The sequence below is a fragment of the Mastigoproctus giganteus genome, chromosome 9 (genome assembly GCF_048544385.1).
Source record: "Mastigoproctus giganteus isolate SK-2022 chromosome 9, ASM4854438v1, whole genome shotgun sequence".
NCBI lineage: Eukaryota > Metazoa > Arthropoda > Arachnida > Uropygi > Thelyphonidae > Mastigoproctus > Mastigoproctus giganteus.
The window spans coordinates 70,234,045-70,254,481 of record NC_143583.1 but is presented as its reverse complement, the minus strand read 5'-3'; the positions used below and the strand labels follow the sequence as shown (position 1 = coordinate 70,254,481).

General features: G+C 37.8%; 1 protein-coding gene across 6 annotated transcripts in view; it reads left to right on the top strand.

Annotated features, from left to right (window-relative positions):
• Positions 1 to 20,437, top strand: part of LOC150080432 (alanine aminotransferase 1-like) — a 179,548-nt gene that overhangs the window by 82,065 nt on the left and 77,046 nt on the right. For all 6 annotated transcript variants that reach the window (XM_090382132.1, XM_090382133.1, XM_090382131.1 and 3 more), the window contains exon 10: positions 17,280 to 17,388. In XM_090382132.1, the coding sequence (XP_090238258.1) occupies positions 17,280 to 17,388 (109 nt within the window). The remainder of the gene's footprint in view (positions 1 to 17,279; positions 17,389 to 20,437) is intronic.

Sequence of the window (20,437 nt, the reverse complement as noted above, 5' to 3'; positions counted from 1 at the left end):
ATGAGAAGAGAGAAAGCGTTTTCAGTGGACACCACTTGTCTTTGACTAATTATTAATGGAGCTCCTTGGGGTTCAGTGCTCTGCTCATCGTTCTTTTCAGTATTCATTAATGATACTGATGAAGGCATATAAGGATTAATGTCTAAGTTTCCAGATGATACAAATATTGGCAGGGTAGTTAATGATATTAATTTAGATCTTGCATGTTTCAGGATACCCTGCAACAAGATCTATAAAATTAGACAGATAGGTTCAGAGGTGGCAGTTGAAGCTTAACATTGACAAATGTGAAGTGCTGCATATGGGAAAAACCATACAGTTGGTATGTTATTTGCATAACATACCATCTGTGTGGTACCATGCTGAGGGTAATTGTGCAATGAGACATGAAGTTCTCTGATCATTGGAGACAGGCTGTTTGGACAGCTCATAGAGTTTTGCCACTGATATACAGGAAAATTTCCAGCAGGGATGAGGTGATTATCCTGTCATATAAGGTAATGGTTAGGCCACATCTTGAGTACTGTATACAGTCCTGGAAGCCTCATATTAGGAAAGATGTGGATCTGTTGGAACAGTCATAGAGAAGGGCATTGAGATTAGTAAGGGAAACAAATAGGTATGTTTATGAAGTAAGGCTTCCTTTCTGGAAATTAGCTACTTGCGTGGCGATCTGATTGAGATGATTAAAGCTTTAAACGGATTGAGTAAGCTAATTGCTGATGGCATCCTTCCTCATGCCTCGACAACAAGCACAAAGGGGCATAATTTTAAATGAGGAATGATAGTTATAAGATAGATGTGAAGAAATTTGCTTTCAGCCAGTAGGTAGTTGATTGTTGGAGCAAACTGCCATCTAATATTGTGGAAGTGGGTAGTTTGAATAAATTTAAGAACGGACTGGTAATATTACACTGGCGAACATAATTTTTACCTCCACTAATGTGTCAGCTGCTTCCACTCAGTTTTTATGCATAGATTTAAAAATAATTTCAAAATTATTATGTAAAATTGCACATTACATCAATTTCTACACACATATACAGTTTTTGTATTATTACCCTTAATACATACACTGAGTGATCACTGAATTATGACTACCCCTATGAAAACTAAATGCGACCCATTGACTATGTGAAGTAATAAAGTGCAGAGTTAGTCGACCTACATAGCGTAGATAAGGTGTCAGTGGTTTTGTAGGTAGTAAAATTCCGAGCATGGTGGGTAAAAGGAAGGATTTATCGGACTTTGATAAAGGACAGATTGTTGATGCTCGACGAGCTGATGCCTCTATTTCCCAAACAGCTGAACTGGTGGGATGTTTGAGAGCCGCTGTAGTTAAAGTGTACCAGGACTGGCGTCAAAATGGTCAAACAACAACCTGACGGCAAAACTGCAAAGGTCAGCAAAAGGTTGATGTTAGAGGTGAGTGCCGGGTCCGACGACTCATACAGATACAGCACTATTGAAGAGTTGACTACCCAATGCAACATGGGTCAACCCAGAACAATATCTGGCATGACCATGCGTCACACGCTCGCACGTATGGGCTATACCAGCAGACGACCCCTATGGCATCCTCTCCTAACCAAGGTTCATTGGCGTAAAAGACTCGCCTGGTGCGAAGGGCATGCAAGTTGGACGTTAGAAGACTGGAAGAAGGTGTGCTGGCCAGATGAGTCACGTTTATTCACTCCACACCTTGGATGGACGCGTACGGGTTTGGCCTCAACAACATGAGGCTCTTAATCCATCATGCATGGTATCAAAAGTGCAGGCCAGTGGAGTGGTTGTATGGTATGGGGCTTGTTTCACTGGCAACTTTGACCCTTGGTACATGTGGAACAACATATCAGTGGTCTCTGCTATCATCAATTGCTTGCTGATTGTGTACACCCCACTATGTTACACTTTTTCCCTAATGACGATGATGTCTTCCAAGATGATAATGCGCCGACTCATCGGGCACTTGATGTGCAGAAATGGTTTGAGAAACACAATTCTGGCTTCCAGCATGTCGATTGGCCTCCGAACTCCCTCCTAATATCAATTCCATAGAGCACTTGTTAGACACTATGGAAAGGCAAATCAATCTGGATGCACCAATCACCTCCATACCTGCATTGCCTGCTAACTGCATTACACACAGCTTGGTTGGCCATACCTCCTGAATGTTTCCAACATCTTGTTGAATCAATGCCACGTCGGATAGGTGCTGTACTGAGGGCAAAAGGAGGACCTACAAAGTATTCAGTAGGTTGTCATAATTCAGTGATCACTCAGTGTATACTAACGCAAAGGAAAGAAAGGCTAGCAGTTGTAAATTAATTACATATAAAATTGCAATAAGTACAAAAAAGAATGGAAAAATGTAAACAGCAATCATTTTTCCATTAATGGCTAGACAGTCTAAAGCAGTGGCACACAAACTGTGGTCTGCTGATCAGGGTGTGTATAAAAGTTAATTACTATTCCAGTATGCATATCAGGAAATATGGAAAGGCAATATCAGGCATCTGGTATGCGCCTTTCCATATTTCACCTCCATACCTGCATTGCTGACCGCATTACACACAGCTTGGTTGGCCATACCTCCCAAATGCTTCCAACATCTTGTTGAATCAATGCCACGTCGGATAGCTGCTGTACTGAGGGCAAAAGGAGGACCTATGAATTATTAGGTAGGTGGTCATAATTCAGTGATCACTTGTGTATATCTGACTACAATTTAGGGAAATAGATATGACACTGATTTGTGTCATACCTACTTCCTAAATTTGCTTGTATTACAAGCAAATAATAATGTTTGCATCTGCTCATAGATGGTAGTAATATTGTGGAGGGGTAACATGTTTAGTCTTGTTTGTCTGCATCCAACCTCTCTTTCAGTAGTGAAAAGACAGTTGTAATGTGAGTATGTGTACAGTTTATCTGAATATTTATCTGCTGCATATTGTTTGTTTCTTCTGTATTTTGCTTAGTATTGTGTTGTTAAATTATTTAACCAGAAGCAAAAGAAGTGGCTGAATCACACTGGCAATTTCTGCTACTTCTGTGGATAATTCATAACAAAAACTCAGAGGGAGATGTGCATATTCTTTGTACTTTGGTTGCAAGATTGGTGATCAGGGCAAAACTTGACTCTGCATATGAGGTGTGGCAATGAAGTTCCCAGACTGGTTTAATAAAAATAACACAAAGTGAAGGAGCTCAAAAATGGTTTTATTTTTATTTAAAGTGAACGCCACCTGATTTGAGACAATTATTACACTGTTCTAAAAGTTTCTGAAAGAATCAGCAAAGGCATCCAAAGTGATGATCAGTTAATTGGTTGTGTTTTTCTTTATGTCCTCGACATCCTGAAATCTTTCCTTCGAGGGCAGTTCTCACTTTGGGAAAGAAGTCTGCTGGTGCTAGATGGGACAGTAGTGTGGATGGTTGATCTGTACAATGCCATGTTTCATCAGAAATGTCTTCACAACAAGTGTGGAATGGGCCGGGGGGGGGGGGCTTTGTCGTACAACAAGAACTAGTTGTTTTTCTCTTGAAATTGTGGCTTCACCTGGGAAATGTACATTTTTGAAGCACCTGTATATTGAACACAACATTGATTCTCTCCCTTTCAGATACAAATTCCTCATGTTTTTCAACAAATAGGGTGTGAATCACACCCTGTTTGTTGAAAAATATGATTACCATCTTCTTGACCCTGAATTTCTGTAAATGGAACTTTTTTGGTTTGGTGATAATTTTGCAGTCCACTGCATGATCTGATGCTTCGTCTTTGGGTTGTACTGAAACACCCAATACTCATCTCCAGGGATAATACAGTCGAGGAAATCAGGATTGTCTTGACAAGTCTAGATGAAATCTTCACACGATGAAACTTTGTTGCATTTGCTCATTCCATGAGGCTGTGTGGCACAAATTTTGCATAGACCTTCCTTTTCCCTAAATCTTTGTGCAGAATTTGATGAATCATCGTCTCTTGCCACAATTTCCTGAACTTTTGCAACTCTGTCCTCATTTTGGGAGGTTAATGGATGCCCACTTCTTGGGTCATGTCATCATGAACATCCTCATGTTCATCTTTGAACTACTTATACCATTCAAACATGACTTAATGTTTAATCACCACACTGGTTTTAACATTTCATCTGCTTCTGTTGCAGATCTTCCCAGTTTAAAGCAAAATTTGATATTCGTTTGATGTTCCACTGAAAAATCATGACACAGAAGTTTAATGCTACTAAGAAAACCCTGTTGTTACTTAGATTGTCCCACTGGACAGTCTTTGTACCACAATCTGTTGGAGGAAGTTTGAACTAAACAATACCACCTTCGTGAATTTTAAAACTTTATTTCAAACATTTATTTTCAAATTGAACATGAACACAACAGCATAATTCTGAGAACTTTATTTTTATACCTCGTATGTGCTGTATTACCAGCATCACAAATCTGAAGATGTGGCTAACTGAGAAAATGAAAAGTATGATTTGTTGTTCCTGTGGTGTGGGGAGAACTGCACAACCACATTGAGAGTTGCTATTTCTGCGCAACAAAAATATCAGGATGTCCAGAAAAGCAAGCACAGCATAAAATATCCTAACATGTCATCTGCAGCAAGGCTTGTTCCACATAATGAAGAACTACTGATAATATATCTCTTTAAATTAGTATTAGCAGTGGCAAATGATGCAAGAAAGCAAGGTTATACAGCATCAACAACAAAAAAAAAAAAAAAACGAAACTTCCCATTTCACTCCCTCCAGTAGTTTGTCTGGTTCTTCCATGAATTTATTTTATTTAAGCTATCAACTTCCAAAACAACAGATGGAAGTTTGTGTCAGCAATCAAACACTCACTGGCTAAAGGCAGTCTTCTTCACATCTGTTCTGCAGTCATCCTCAATTTAAATTTATGACTCCCTCACATGTGTAGGCTGAGCAAGGGGAAGAATCCCTTGAGCACTGAGCTTGCTTGGTCCATTCAAAGCCTTAAACAACTCAATCAGATCACCTCGCAGGTGCCCCCTCACTGATAAATGCAAAGTACTACCATATGCAGTACTTTGCATTTTTCAATGTTAAAACTTCAATTGCCATTTCTCAGTACCCATCTGCCTAACTTTTCTAGATCCTGTTGCAGTAGCATACCGTCATTAACCACTCTGCCAACCTTTGTATCATCTGCAAACTTGGACATTAAACCTTGATATTCCTTCATCAATATTACTGATAATTATACAAAACAACTATGGGCCCAACATTGAATTCTGGAGGACTTCATTAATAACATAGTCCACAAAGAGCCAATTAGTCCATTGGTTACCACTCTCTATCTTTTCCCACTTAACTATCTCTTTATCCATAGCAGCAACTTGCCCTTAATACTACACTGCTACAATTTGTACAGCAGTCTTTTATGTGCAACTGTATCAGGAGCTTTCCTAAAATCCAAGTATATATCAAAATTATTTTTTGCATCTAGTTCCTTTGTGACCACATCACTGCACATCAAATTGGTCAGACAAGATTTCCCCTTAACAAACCCATGATTGGTCTGTATATTTGCAGCCTTGTCTAAATGATCCTGCATTACTTATTTTACCCACATTACGTTTTTCTTGTAAATACAAATGGGCCTGTTGTACTAGATTCCATTGATTAAGGAGATTAATATTATATATATCCAGTAATATATTTAATAACAAAATGTAGCTTTCAGGGTAAAATGGACCCCTTCATCATCAGTATACAGATTCTAATGGAATAATGACATTAGAGACAAAATTTAATAGATACAGAGTTGTGCACACTGATGCGTGCATGGGCGCCAGATTGATCATTCAACTACTAGATTGGCGCTCATTGTTGGTGCACGAACTTCTGTGGATCTGCTACCAACGTTTATCCAACTTCAAGATAGTTGTTTCCAAGATAGTCTAGCCTCGTGCCCTTGCAGCAATTCATTGTTCTTGAATTGCATGATACGTTGAGCGACTCTAGTCAGAAGCGGTGGCGGAAGTGCCAGGATTGATCAATCACTTCACAATCATGTTTAGTTCTTGCACCAACAATGAGTGCAAATCTAATAGTTGAATGATCAATCTTGTGTCCATGCATGCATCACAGTGTGCATAACTCTGTATCTATTTAAATTTTATCTCTAACATCATTATTCCATTAGAATCTGTATATTGCTGATGAAGGGGTTCATTTTAGGGGTCCATGTATAGTTAATAAATTCTATAAGCTTGAAGTGCTAGTCAAGACATCAAAGGCAGATATTGTTGCGATATCACAGACGTGGTGTCACACAAATATAAGCAGTGCAGAATTGGAATTTGGGGAGTACAATGTGTACACAAAGGATAGACAGGACAGGAAGGGAGGAGGGGCTATGCTATTAGTTAAGAAACGCATAAAATCTAAGGATGTGCATCCAATTGATGTTGGAGGACAATGCAATGTTGAGTCTGTTTGGTGTGACAAGCACTGGGAAAGGAAAAATGAGAGTAGGGGTTGTGTTATAGGCCTAATGAATCTGATGAGTATAATGAGCAATTGTGCAGAGAAATAGAGTGGGCCAGTAAATTAGAATGTCGTATAATGGAGGTTGGTCACTCACACACTAGCAAGATTTTGTGGATTTATTGGATGACTGTTTTCTACAGCAACATGTTTGAGAGGCAACCAGAGGGAGTAATACTCTTGATCTGATTATCAGCAGTGATTATTCATGCATTAAGAATTTGCAGATAAAGGAACCACTGGGTGAGAGTGATCACAATGTAGTGATGTGGGATTTACTTAAAGATGTTAGTACGTTCAAGGCTAAAGGGAAAGGCTTTTGCTTTTGTAAAGGCGACTACAGGTATCTCAGACAGTTTTAAATTCTGTAGAGTGGGATCAACTGATGATGTTGTCAACGTTAAATTTTAAATGGGAAGCCTTTAGGGACTTAATTTTGGAGGCTACTAGGCTTTTCATTCCAACTAAGAAATACTGTTCAAGGTTTAGGATTAAATGGATGTCAGATGAATTAATGAGGCTCGTGGTAGAGAAGAAAAATGTATGGGATGCATATAAAGTATCAGGTGCCACAGAAGCCTATGGCAGATATAAACTAGTCTGTAATCAAGTCACAAAGGAGGTTAAGCAGGCGAAGGCAGATTACAAGAAATCTTTGGCAAAGGATGCAAAGAAAAACAGCAGAGAGTTCTTTACTTATGTAAACTCTAGAAGGAAAGGGTTGAATCAGATTGGACCACTTAACATAGATGGGTTGACTATTGATGATCATGCTCAAGTAGCTGATAAACTGAATGAGTATTTTGCATCTACATTCACACATGAGGAGTTATTCAATGACAGGAGTTACAGAGGTTTTTCAAACTCTGTAACAGGGAGCTAAGTGATTTTGTCATAACTGAGAGCAAAGTGGAGGAGAAATTGTTGAAGTAAAACATAAAAAAGGCACCTGGGGTGGACGGGACCTATCCAGTTATATTAAAGGAGGTAGCAAAGCAAGTAAGCAAACCCTTAGCCATAATTATGAGAGCTCCTTGGACTCAGGGGAGGTCCCCATGTACTGGAGGTGTGCAAATGTATCACCAATTCACAAAGGGGGTTCAAAAGGTGACATAAGTAACTATAGACCTGTTTAACTTGTGTTCCAGGGAAAATAATGGAATCACTTGTTAAAGAAGCATTGCAGGATCATCTAGACAAGACTGCAGTAATAGTTAAGACACAGCATGAGTTTGTTAAAGGGAGGCCTTGTCTGACCAATTTGATTGGATACTATGATGTGGTCACAAAGGAACTGAATGCCAAAAATAATTTTGATATCATATACTTGAATTTCAGGAAAGCTTATGATACTGTTGCACATGGAAGACTGCTGTACAAATTGGAGAGGTATGGCATTAAGGGTAAGTTGTTACAGTGGATAAAGGGATGGTTGAGTGGGAGACAACAGAGAGTGATAATCAATGGACATTGCTTTTCGTGGACAAATGTTATTAGTGGAGTTCCTCAGGGTTTGGTGTTGGGCCCATTATAGTTTTGTATATTTATCAATGATATTGATGAAGGTATATCAGGTTTAATGTTCAAGTTTGCAGCTGATACAAAAGTTGGCAGGGTTGTTAACGACAGTAAAGACAGTATGCTACTCCAACTGGATCTAGGTAAGTTGGGCAAATGAGCGAGACGTGGCAACTAAAGTTTAACATTGACAAATGTAAAGTACTGCGTATGGGTAGCAATAACCGAAGAGAAATGTACCTACTGTGTGGTGTTACACTCAGGGTACTGGAGAATGAAAAAGATCTGGGAGTAACTGTGCTGTCAGATATGAAGTTTTCTGAGCAGTGCAGACAGGCTGCCAGAGCAGGTCATGGGGTCTTGTCAATGATTTACAGGAATTTTGCTAGCAGGGATAAGGAGGTGATTATTCCTTTGTATAAAGCAATGGTCAGGCCATACCTCAAGTACTGCATACAGGTCTGGAAGCCTCATTTTAGGAAGGATGTCGAGTCTAGAATGAGTACACAGAAGGGCAACAAGGCTGGTGAAGGAAAACAAAGGTGTGCTCTTACAAAGAAAGGTGTCAGTTCTGCAAATTGCAGCATCTGGAGACTAGGCATCTGCGATTGAGGTGTATATGGCCTTGAATGAATTGAGTAGGCTCAATGCTGATTTGATTCTTCCTCTTGTTCAGGTTACAAACCTGAGGGGGAATAAACTGAAATTGAGGAATGACAGTTGTCAAATAAATGTGCAGAAATTTGCCTTTAGCCAGTGGGTAGTTGATTGATGGAACAGACTTCCATCTTTTGTTGTGTAAGTTGATAGCTAAATAAATTTAAAGGCTGAGCTGGATAGGCATTTCGAATGAATAGAGGGGTGAAATGGGAAGGGTTTTTTTTTTTTTTTTGGCTAATGCTGCATAAGCTTGCTTTCTTGCATCGTATGCCTCTATTAATGCTAAATTTTACCCTGAAAGCTACATTTTGTTATTAAATATATTACTGGATATATACAATATTAATCTTCTTTTTTCTGATGTTTTCCTGGAACACAAATTAAACTAAGAAGTCTTTAATTACTTGTTACCCTTTTTGAATTAGGGATATATTTGCACATCTCCAGGGACATTTCCTGAATCCAAGGATGCTCTTGTAATTATGGCTAAGGGTTTGCTTACTTCCTTCGCTGCCTCCCTTAATATAATTGGATAGATCCCATCCACCCCAGGTGCCTTTCTTATATTTAACTTCAAGAATTTCTCTTCAACTTTCCTCTCAGTTATTAGAAAACCATTTAGCTTTGTGTTAGAGTTTGATAAACTTCTGTCATCCCCTTTCATAAAGAATACCTCGTGTGTGAATGTAGATGCAAAGTGCTCATTCAGTTTGTCAGCAACCTGAGCAGGATCATCAACAGTCAAACCATCAATATCAACTGGACCAATCTGATTCATCCCCTTCCTTCTAGAGTTTACATAAGTAAAAAGTCTTTGCATCCTTAGCCAAAGATTTCTCATAATCTGACTTCGCTTGCCTAACCTCCACTGTGACTTGATTAAAGACTACTTTATATCTGCTATGGGCTTCTGTGTGGCCTGATAATTTATATTCATCCTATGCATTTTTATTCTCTGCCAATGGTCTCATCAGTTCATCTGACAACCATTTCAGCCTATACCTTGAAGAGTATTTCTTAGTTGGTGTGAAAAGTCTTAGTAGCATCTATGTTTAATTCCTTGAATGCTTTCATTTAGAATTTGCTGTTGGTAATATCAATTGGTACCATTGTATAGAATGTAAAAATTGTCTTAAACTACTGTAGTCACCTTTATGAAAGAGAAATCCTTTACCTTTGATGGTACTTATATCTCTAAGTAAATCCCAAATCAATATTTTGACTACTTTCACCTTGTGGTTCTTTTATCTGCCGATTCTTAATGCGTGAATAATCACTGCTGATAATCAGATCAAGAGTATTACTCCCTTTTGTTGCCTCTCTAACAGGCTGCTGTAGTAAACAGTCATCCAATAAACCCACAAATGTCTTGCTAGTGTGTGTGTGTGACCAACCACAAGTTCTAGCCAATATCTGGAAAGTTAAAATCCCCCATTATAAGACATTCTGATTTACTGATCCTCTCTATTTTTTTGTACAGCTCTTGTTTTGTACTCATCAGAGTCATTAGGCCTGTAACACACTTCTCTCATTTTTGCTTTCCCAGTGCTTATGTCACACCAGACTGGCTCAACATTGTCTGGCCACTCATATTAACTGAATGTACTGTCTTAGATTTTATCTTCTTCTTGACAAAGAGCATAAACTACCCCTCCTATCCTCTCTGTGTATGTCTCCCATTCTTCTCCTCCCTCTCTGATTCTTCTCTCTTCACCTTCTAAGTGGATGCCTCTTGCTCTCATCCACATCTTTCTCTCTTAGTCCTCCTGTCCACTTTCAAACCCCCATCTTCACCCACTATCTTCTCTCTCTCTCCTTTTCCACAACTTGGGACTTTGTCCCAAATGTCCCAGACAGATCTACAGAACTTGGCATACCTCCACGTGGCATAAGATGGGAGGCAGGAAGCAGCTGTCCTGGTGTTAGCTGTTCCTTACCTGCTAAGATGCCAGACACCAGTCACACAACATACCAACACAACACAACACACCAACACAACACAACTCTTATGCACTTGACACTACATACACATGACTGGCTGAACTCAAGCTACGATTGATGACTCAGTGGCAAATGAGGGGGGGGGACCCTGGATCTGCCACAAGTACAGAAATGATACGTGTCCTCTCTGTATATACTGTGCTCTCCATCAAATTCTGCATCCCTTCTGTCTGAGTGACACCAATTTGCTGATATCTGAATAATATTTGCATTTGATGTCTTGACCTCCACTTCAAATTCATCAAATTTATTTACTATACTCCTGGAATTTGTGTACAGTAATACCCCGAAGTTACGCGATAGGTGGGTCCGACGAAAATCGCGTAAGTCGAATTCGCGTAAGTCGGGGTACAACTTTGCATATAAATACATATAAATTTTGCTTAATTGGGACCAAGGACTAACAAAAACACTAGTTTAGAAGAAAAATATTAATAAAATTGCAGTTCTTTATACATATTAATACAAAATATGTATTAAAAAAACAAATGACTTAAGTTAAAAAGTTATTTCGATGTCGATGGCTTCATAAAATCTAACAAATTCGGCTGACGACACAGCGCGTTCTTTTTTTCACGCAGAATTTCTTCGTAGCAAGCTAATAATTTTTTTTATTCCTTGCTTTGTAGCTATAACGCGTTCTTCGTTCCATGTGCTTTTCGCCGTTGCTTCATTTAGGCCTGTAGCACGTGCAATATCACATGGTCTTTCATTTTGCTCAAAGCGTTTCACAATTTCATACTTTTTCTCTATCGACAGAGGCGGACTGGCCATAAGCCTTACCGGGGAAACCCCGGTGGGCCAGTGTGATTTTGGCCATAAACCATAGTATGAGGCCACTATAAATTTTCCTGGGTAAGAATTTTTGACCCAGTCCGCCTCTGTTTATCGATAATTGCTTTTCTTTTTCTCTCTGAATCTGCAGTGTCTTCACCAGGACGCTTCCTTTTCACACCTTTTAATTAAGTATTTTACTCATTTTTAGGGAATAAAGCACAATTACAAAACGAGGAGGCACGCTTGATACGCATAAACAAAGCTGCGCACATGTAGCAACTGAATAAACAACACCATAAAGGCAGAGATACGCTATTAACACCTCACATTTCTAGGGGTTACTACCATAAAACAATAAAAATCCAGTTGTGTTTCTGCTAGTGAAATCTGTTATAAACTGGTAGTAAACTCGATCTAATTGCATTTGCGATTATACCGATAGCTGGAATTGTGTTGGTTTTTACGTTATTATGGTGAAATGTGTTTCCCCTTCACTGATATAAAAAACATAAAAGCAGCAAAGTTGAATTTTGTTCATCTTTCGCTCTCATTCTCCGCCGTCGCACCGTATATCGATAACATATGAAAAACGACCTTGAAGATAGTGGGCGGCAGCGTTGCCAAACGAAAAAATCAAGAACCGCGTAACTCCGAGTTCGCGTAAGTCAGGGTATTACTGTACATGCAAGTATACATACACTTATTCTCACTCTTAGTTATCCTAACACAGTCCATGTATTTATTTGTTTCATGATGACTTCCAGCAGTCCTTGAAATTCCTGGAACCTTGCTTTCAAGGCTGCTGCTCATTCCAATAGAAGCAGTGCAAGACTCACTTTCACCTCTGCTTGCAGCTATTTTTAATCTATTAGTCTGCATATACCCCCACTCGACTTTAACAAATTTTGACTACCAACCAGAAAATTTAATGTGCCACACTTAAATAAGTAAAAAGAATTGAATGACTTTGTGATTTAAATCTATGTAATAAGCAAACCCTTAGCCATAATTCAATGATTTAGTGTTAAACAACATTAACTACAAAATCATTTTGTAGTTCATGTTTTTGTAATTAACCAAAAAAAAAGTCATTTGACATTTTCTTGGTTTAACAGAAATGTACTTACAGCCTAAGCTAACTTTTAAATTACTAGAGAGATACAGTTCTATGATGCCAAATTGTGCAGGCAGATATGAAGTTTTCTGAGCAATGCAGACAGGCTGCCAGGGCAGGTCATGGGGTTTTGTCAATGATATATAGGAATTTTGCTAGCAGGGAAAAGGAGGTGATTATCCCTCTGTATAAGGCAATGGTCAGGCCACGCCTTGAGTACTGCGTACAGGTCTGGAGGCCTCATTTTAGGAAGGATGTAGATTTACTTGAGCGTGTACAGAGAAGGGCAACAAGATTGGTGAGGGGAATGAAGGGATCCTCTTATCAAGAGAGGCTTAAGTTCTGCAAATTGCAGTGGCTGGAGACTAGGCATCTGTGCGGTGATCTGATTGAGGTGTATAAGGCCTTGAATGGGTTCAGCACGCTGAATTCTGATGGGATCCTTCCACTTGTTCAGATTACGAACCTAAGGGGGCATAAATTCAAATTAAGAAAGCACAGATGTAGAATAGATGTGCGGAAATTTGCCTTTAGCCAGCGGGTGGTTAATTGCTGGAACAAACTTCCATCTGTCGTTGTGGAAGTTGATAGGTTGAATAAATTTAAGGAGGAATTTAAGGAAACTGGACAGGCATTTGGAGGGAATGGTGTGATTTTTTTTTTTTTTTTTGGCTGATGCTGCATAAGCTCATACATTTGCTTTCTTGCATCACATGCCACTACTACTACTACATAATATCATTGTTATTTGTATAAAGTAAAACTACAGTTATCGCAAAAAGAAAATGCAATTTTGTAGTTGTTTGACACTAAACCCTTGAATTATGAGAGCATATTCGGATTCAGGAGAGGTCCCTTTGGTCTGGAGATGTTCAAATGTATCCCCAATTCATAAAGGGAAATCAAAGAGTGACATGAGTAATTACAGACCTGTTAGCTTAACTTCTGTTTTGGAGAAAATAATGGAGTCTCTGATTAAAGAATTAATGCGGGATCATCGAGACAGTAATGCACTTGTACTGCAGTCACAGCATGGATTTGTTAAGGGGTGATCTTGTCAGATCAGTTTTATTCGATATTATAATCACTAATGAAGGAACTGGATGCCAAAAATAATTTTGATATCATACACTATGATTTCAGAAAGCTTTTGATACTGTTTCACCTAAATTGCTCATTACACAGATCATTACATTTTGCATTCCTGTAATGCCAAGTTACAGGAATGTGAAATTTTAGGACTGCATGAAGTTGTGATTTAAGGTACTTAGAGGTACCTTAAATCAAACTAGAGGTACCACAAACATTCACCATGTATTTTGAAAGGTTGTTCGTGAGAAAAAGATCAAGTGGCTTTGTGTTTGGTTAGGATTATCTGGTATTCTGATGTTGACTATGCATGTGCTGGTTTGTGGTAGGAGCAGTGAGTAAGTAGATTAACATGTTCAGAAATTTTCAGGGTGAAACTATTTGTTTAAGTCTCCACACCTGGGCAGAGGCATAAGGATACAATGGTGATAATAGTTATTCCAGACTCTATGAATGGATCAAGTTTTTAAGATGCAGTTGATAGCATTTAGCAATTGGTCGAGGAATATCTAAACTATATATCTTTACAATGATTTAAGACAGTAAGAATTTCCTAAAATTTTTATACAAGGAGCGTTTTTAATACTCTAATTACTAGTTGAAAAGAGAAAAGGAAATATCATCATGTTATTGAATCTGTATTTGCCCTAATATTGTAACAAGTAAATGAGGATAATGCAATCATTTTGTATATTATTTTTAGTTTGATCCTTTTGCAGTATCAAATAACTTGAAATGAGAGAACTTCACCTGTATAGGGTTTAGACTATTTTTACTGATACAGTCTAATCATATGTTTTGCGGATGTTTTCTCTTTCACTTCCAGTGACTGCAAAATTAAAAGTAAGATGATTTACCTATTATTCTTTACTTAAATTATTAATTTTGGTTTTCAGTTACCAAGATACATAAAAATCATCACAAACAGAGTTTTACACTACCCCTCCAGTCATCCAGAATGAAATAAAATATACTTCTCAAACCGTCAGGAACAGTGGGTATTCTAGAAACTTCATAAACAGGACCATCATAATTACAGATGGAAACATTTTTTGTCAACGTCAATACCCGACAACATCAATCACCCCCCTCCCCAAGTAGGAACAACCCAATTTATATACAAGGTGACTTTTTTATTGATAATACTATTTCTTTTCTTTGCTTCAATTTTTTAGGGGTAGGGCATGCTGATTAGGGAGGTACTTATATATTTATAATCTCTTACAATTACAACATTTTCTTATTTTGAGTTTATTTTTCATCCTTTTGAGTTTGTGAACGCATTATGTAGGTGGAATTTTTGAAATCAGAAAAAGGAAAACTGAAATTGTGCTTTAGTGTACATTTGTTTTATAAAGACAGGCAAAATAAAACAAAATTCATTGGAAGTGTCGAAATTACCGAAAAACCAAATGTGCTGCTCGAGTTACTACGGTAGATAACACCATCATTAAAACATGGAAGGAGCACAATCATTGTAGAGATGCAGCAGGAGTTGAGGCAGCACAATTTCTTGATACCATTCGAACTTATGCAGAAACAACAAATAATACGCCTCATAGTATTATTTCAAATGTTTCGAGAATCTGTAGCCAAGCAGCAGCCCCTAAGCTTCCAAGTGTAGATACAATGAAACGAACGATCCGAAATATGAGAAATCGAAATTTTGATGGCTCAATTCTTCCAACGCATCGTAGAGACATAGTTTTTACAGAAGAATATAAAACATCGTGCAATGGAGAATTGTTTCTACAATTTGATTCTGGACCCGAGGACAATCGTACGTTAATTTTCAGTACGAAAAGAAATTTGCAGTTGTTAGCACGAAGTGAACACTGGTATGCCAATGGGACTTTCGAAACTGTTCCCTTACTTTTTTATCAGTTGTATACGGTACATGGATTCAAGGACAAAATATCGCTTTCATTAGTTTATGCATTGTTGCCTAACAAGTCTGAGGAAACGTATGTATCTCTACAACAGCAGCTGAAAATATTGGAACCGGCTACGTCCCCGCAATCAATAACTATAGATTTTGAGAGGGCGATGATGGCCAGAAGAGTTTTTCCTGACGCTTCGCAACGGGGTTGTTTTTTTCCACTTTTCACATTGTATTTTCTGTTCCATTCAGAATACTGGATTCAAACATTATGAAACTGATGCTAATTTTGCTTTAAATATGCGAATTTTGGCAGCAATTGCATTTGTGCCCACTCCAATTGTGATGGTTGTTTTTGAACATTTGTGTGAAAATGGTGTTTTTCCTCCAGAATTGCGAGAAGTTGTTGATTATTTTGAGGATACATGGATTGGACACCCAACCAGACGACATCTTCGTCGACCATCAAAGTATTTCCCATGAAATGTGGAACGTATGCCAGCTTGTTCTTGAAGGATTACCAAGAACGAATAATTCTGTTGAAGGGTAGCATAGAGGATTTGAGGAACAAGTTGCCGCTTATCATCCAACATTTGGAAATTTATCGATTTCATTAAAAAAGAAAGCATTAACGAAATGCGCATTGAACAATATTTAAGTGGAAGTGACCGGGGCAACAAAAAAAAGAAGTATCGCGATTGTGATGAACGAATTAAAAGGCTTGTTAGTGCATACGATGAACGGGGGTGATATTGTTGATTATCAAAGAGGTATAGCGCATAATATTTCTTATTAATAATTTACATACTGTGTTGTAAATATTACAGTTTCTTAGTAATTAATTATCCCAACGTGACTGATTCTGAAGATTGCATAAACATTCATTTTGAATTTTTGCAGTGTACTATGACATACATAATGTTATAATTAGTTTATTTTAAAATTAACCAATTGTGATATTGTTCAAATAATGGATTTTTTACTATTTTTGTGATACATGTAACTATTAAAATACATAATCTACCTATTAAATTACATATTTCCATACATGTGTTTTTTTAATTTCCGTACTATTCCCTCATAGTGCATAGAATTCCAAAAATATGCTAATCATAGCTTAAGGCAGAAACTTAAATAAAAAATAACTTTTTATGATTTGACTAAACACATCTCGTTGCTTCTAGACGGTAAAATGCGATAAACTGATGTGGAGGTAAATTGCTGGCGGTAAATTGTTTATGCGATAAACTGACACGGTGGTAAATTTCTGGCAGTAAATTTTCCGGACCCCATTTCAAATGGTGATTATGTTCCTTATAAGACATTACTTGAAGTTTTTATAAGTCTTTGTGTTTCACTTTCAGATTTTCAGTGATAAACTTTGAATATTTTGGAACCTAACCCTAATTTCAATTATGTAATAGCCTTTCCAAATGTGGATTCCCCATTTATCATGATACTGAGAAATATAACCACTCAACTGGGGAGATTAACCTAATTATAATTTTAGGAACAGATGTACTGTTCTGAATAGTTCTTAATTAATTTCAGTGTTAAAAAATGAAGCTATGGATGTGTTATTTAGATTTCAAATAATAAATAATTTGATAATTTTCTTCATCATGTGAAAGATGTTTTAAAATATATTGTACTTTCTTTTTTCCTGGATTTTAATGATTAATCGATTTGAATCATGCTTAAACAGGAGTGGGCTGCGAGGTGGATGCTGTGAAGTGGTAAATTTGGACCCCGATGTCAAGAAAATGCTTCTGAAATCTCTCACTGCTCAGTTGTGTTCAAATACTTTTGGCCAAGTATGTAATAGTAACCTTTTTTTTAAATGTGCGCAAAGTTTGTTTTCCAGAAGATCTATGTGCCAACTAAATTTACACTAAACAAATGGTTTATAATATGTACATAACATGGATTAGTTCTAGGTACAAATTTCAAAAATTTTAAAACAAATAATTATGTAGAAATATACATAGATTGATGAAAATAATGTTATTTAATTTTTTTTTTTTTTTATGAAAATCCCAAACGAGAGATATTAGAACCTATAGTACTTAGTACCGTGCTTGGGTTGAAGGTTGAGAAGATGAGAGAAGATATTTGTTGATATTAGACTTGAACTTCTGTAGACTGTAATTTTCAGGAAGGTTGTTCCAGAAACCGGGTGTTGAATGAATAAATGAGGAAGATGGAAAGTTGGTTTTGTTAGTATGATGTTGGATGGTAAATGGATATTGGCTGGTGGTGGCGCGTGTTTGGACTGTTTTGAAAGAGAGAGTGGGAATTATAGAAGCCAATTCAGAAGAACAGTGCCCATGGAAGTATCTGTAGAAAAGGCATGCAGCAGAAAGAGTACGTCTATGAGACAGCGAGTGGAGAGAGACTGTTATAGATGAGTCATCAATTAACCTAACTGTCCTCTTCTGAATGGAATCTAGAAGCCTGAGAGAGATTTTGGAGGCACCGCTCCAGATGTGGGAACAATATTCCATAGTAGGGCAGATTTGTGATTTGTACAGAGTGAACAGCTGTTTGTTCACTCTGTACGCTGAGAGTGAAAGAGAAAACCAAGTTTTTTAGATGCAGAGGAAGCAATATTTGTGACATGCTTTTGCCAAGAGAGAGAGATTAGAAGTCAGGGTAATCCCCAAAAGAGATGTATTAACTTGCCTAGAAATTGGAGTGTCACCAAAGATAAGCATAGGAGCAGTACAATCCTTTTTGCGAGAAATAAGACAGGACTGAGTTTTAGAAGGATTTAAACCAACTAAGTTGTCTTTGCCCCACTAGAGAATTACCTGGAGATCGGCATTTAAGAATTGGTAGTGGATATTCAAGAAGTTGAAGCTGATTGATCAAGGCAAGGCTTCTCAAAGTGGAAAGTGGAATGCAATGTGCGATCATCGGCAAAACTATGGATAGGATTTCCAGTCAATGGAAGAAGGTCATTAATATACAACAGAAAAAAAGAGTGGGGGAAAGAACTGAACCTTGGGGGACACCAGCATTAGCAGAAAAGTTAGAGGACAGAGTGCCATCTACCATCAGAGAGAAAAATTGGATAACCAATTACAAAAAAAACAATTGGGAAACCATAAGATGGAAGCTTGTTTAAAAGACCTTTATGCCAAACACGATTGAAAGCCTTTGAGCTGTCAAGAGCAACTGCTTGTGCTTCACTGAACTTCAGTTGCCACTTCTCAGCCCATCTGCCTAATTTTTGTAGATCCTGTTGCAGTAGCATACTGTCTTTACTGTCATTAACAACCCTGCCAACCTTTGTATCATCTTCAAACTTGGACATTAAGCCTGATATACCTTCATCAATATCATTGATAAATACAGAAAACAACGGGCCCATCACCCTGGAGTTTGGTGCTGGGCCCATTGTTGTCTTGTTTATTTAGCAGTGGACTCTACTAATAGCATTAATCCATGTATAGCAGTGTCCATTATTTAACACTCTGCCATCTCCCACTCAACCATTCCTTTATCCATTTCAGTAACTTGCCCTTAATGCCATACTGCTCCAATTTTTGCAGCAATTTTCCATGTGCAACAGTATCAAAAGCTTTACTAAAATCCAAGTATATGATGTCAAAATTATTTTTTTGCATCCAGTTCCTTTGTGACCACATCGTAGTATCCAATCAGATTGGTCAGACAAGACTTCCCCTTAACAAACCCATGCTGTTTGAACTATTACTACAGTCTTGTCTAGGTGATCACCTCTTTAACTAGTGACCCCATTATTTTTCCCAGAACAGAAGTTAAACTAACAGGGCTATAATTATTTTTGATTGTGTCATTCTTTGAGCACCCTTTGTGAATTGGGGATACATTTGCACATCTCCAGTCCATGGGGACCTCCCCGACTCTAAGGATGCTCTCATAATTAGGCTAAGGGTTTGCTTACTTCCCTTGTTGCCTCCTTCATTATAACTGGATAGATTCTATCTGCCCCAGGTGCCTTTTTTTATGTTTAACTTCAACAATTTCTCTCCTCCATTTTGCTCTCAGTTATTACAAAATCACTTAGCTCCCTGTTAGAGTTTGATAAACATCTGACATTCCCCTCCTTGAATAATTCCTCATGTGTGAATGTAGATGCAAAATACTCATTCAGTTTATCAGCTACTTGAGCAGGATCATCAATAGTCAAACCATCTATGTCAAGTGGATTAATCTGATTCATCCCCTTCCTTCTAGAGTTTACATAAGTAAAGAACTTTTTGCTGTTTTTCTTTGCGTCCTTTGCCAAAGATTTCTCATAATCTGCCTTTGCCTGCCAAACCTCCTTTGTGACTTCATTACAGACTAACTTATATCTACGGTAAGCTTCTGTATTGCCTGATAATTTGCATGCATTTTTCTTCTCTGCCACAAGCTTCATTAATTCATCTGACATCCATTTAGGCCTGAACCTTGAACAGTATTTCTTAGTTGGTATGAAAAGCCTAGTAGCCTTCAAGATTAAGACCCTGAAGGCTTCCCATTTAGAATTCACCGTTGGTAACATCATCAGTTGATCCCACTGTATAGAATTTAAAAACTGTCTAAGATCACCTTTACAAAAACCCTTCCCTTTACACTTGATGGTAGTTACATCTTTAAGTAAATCCCACATCACTGTCATCTAGTTGTTCCTCTATCTGCAAGTTCTTAATGCATGAATAATCACTGCTGATAATCAGATCGAGGATATTATTCTCTCTGGTTGCCCCTCAAGTATGTTGCTGTAGAAAACAGTCCTCTAATAAATCCACAAAAGTCCTTCTAGTGTACGTGTGACCAAACCACAAGTTCCAGTCAATATCTGGAAAGTCATAATCCCCCATTACAAGACATTCT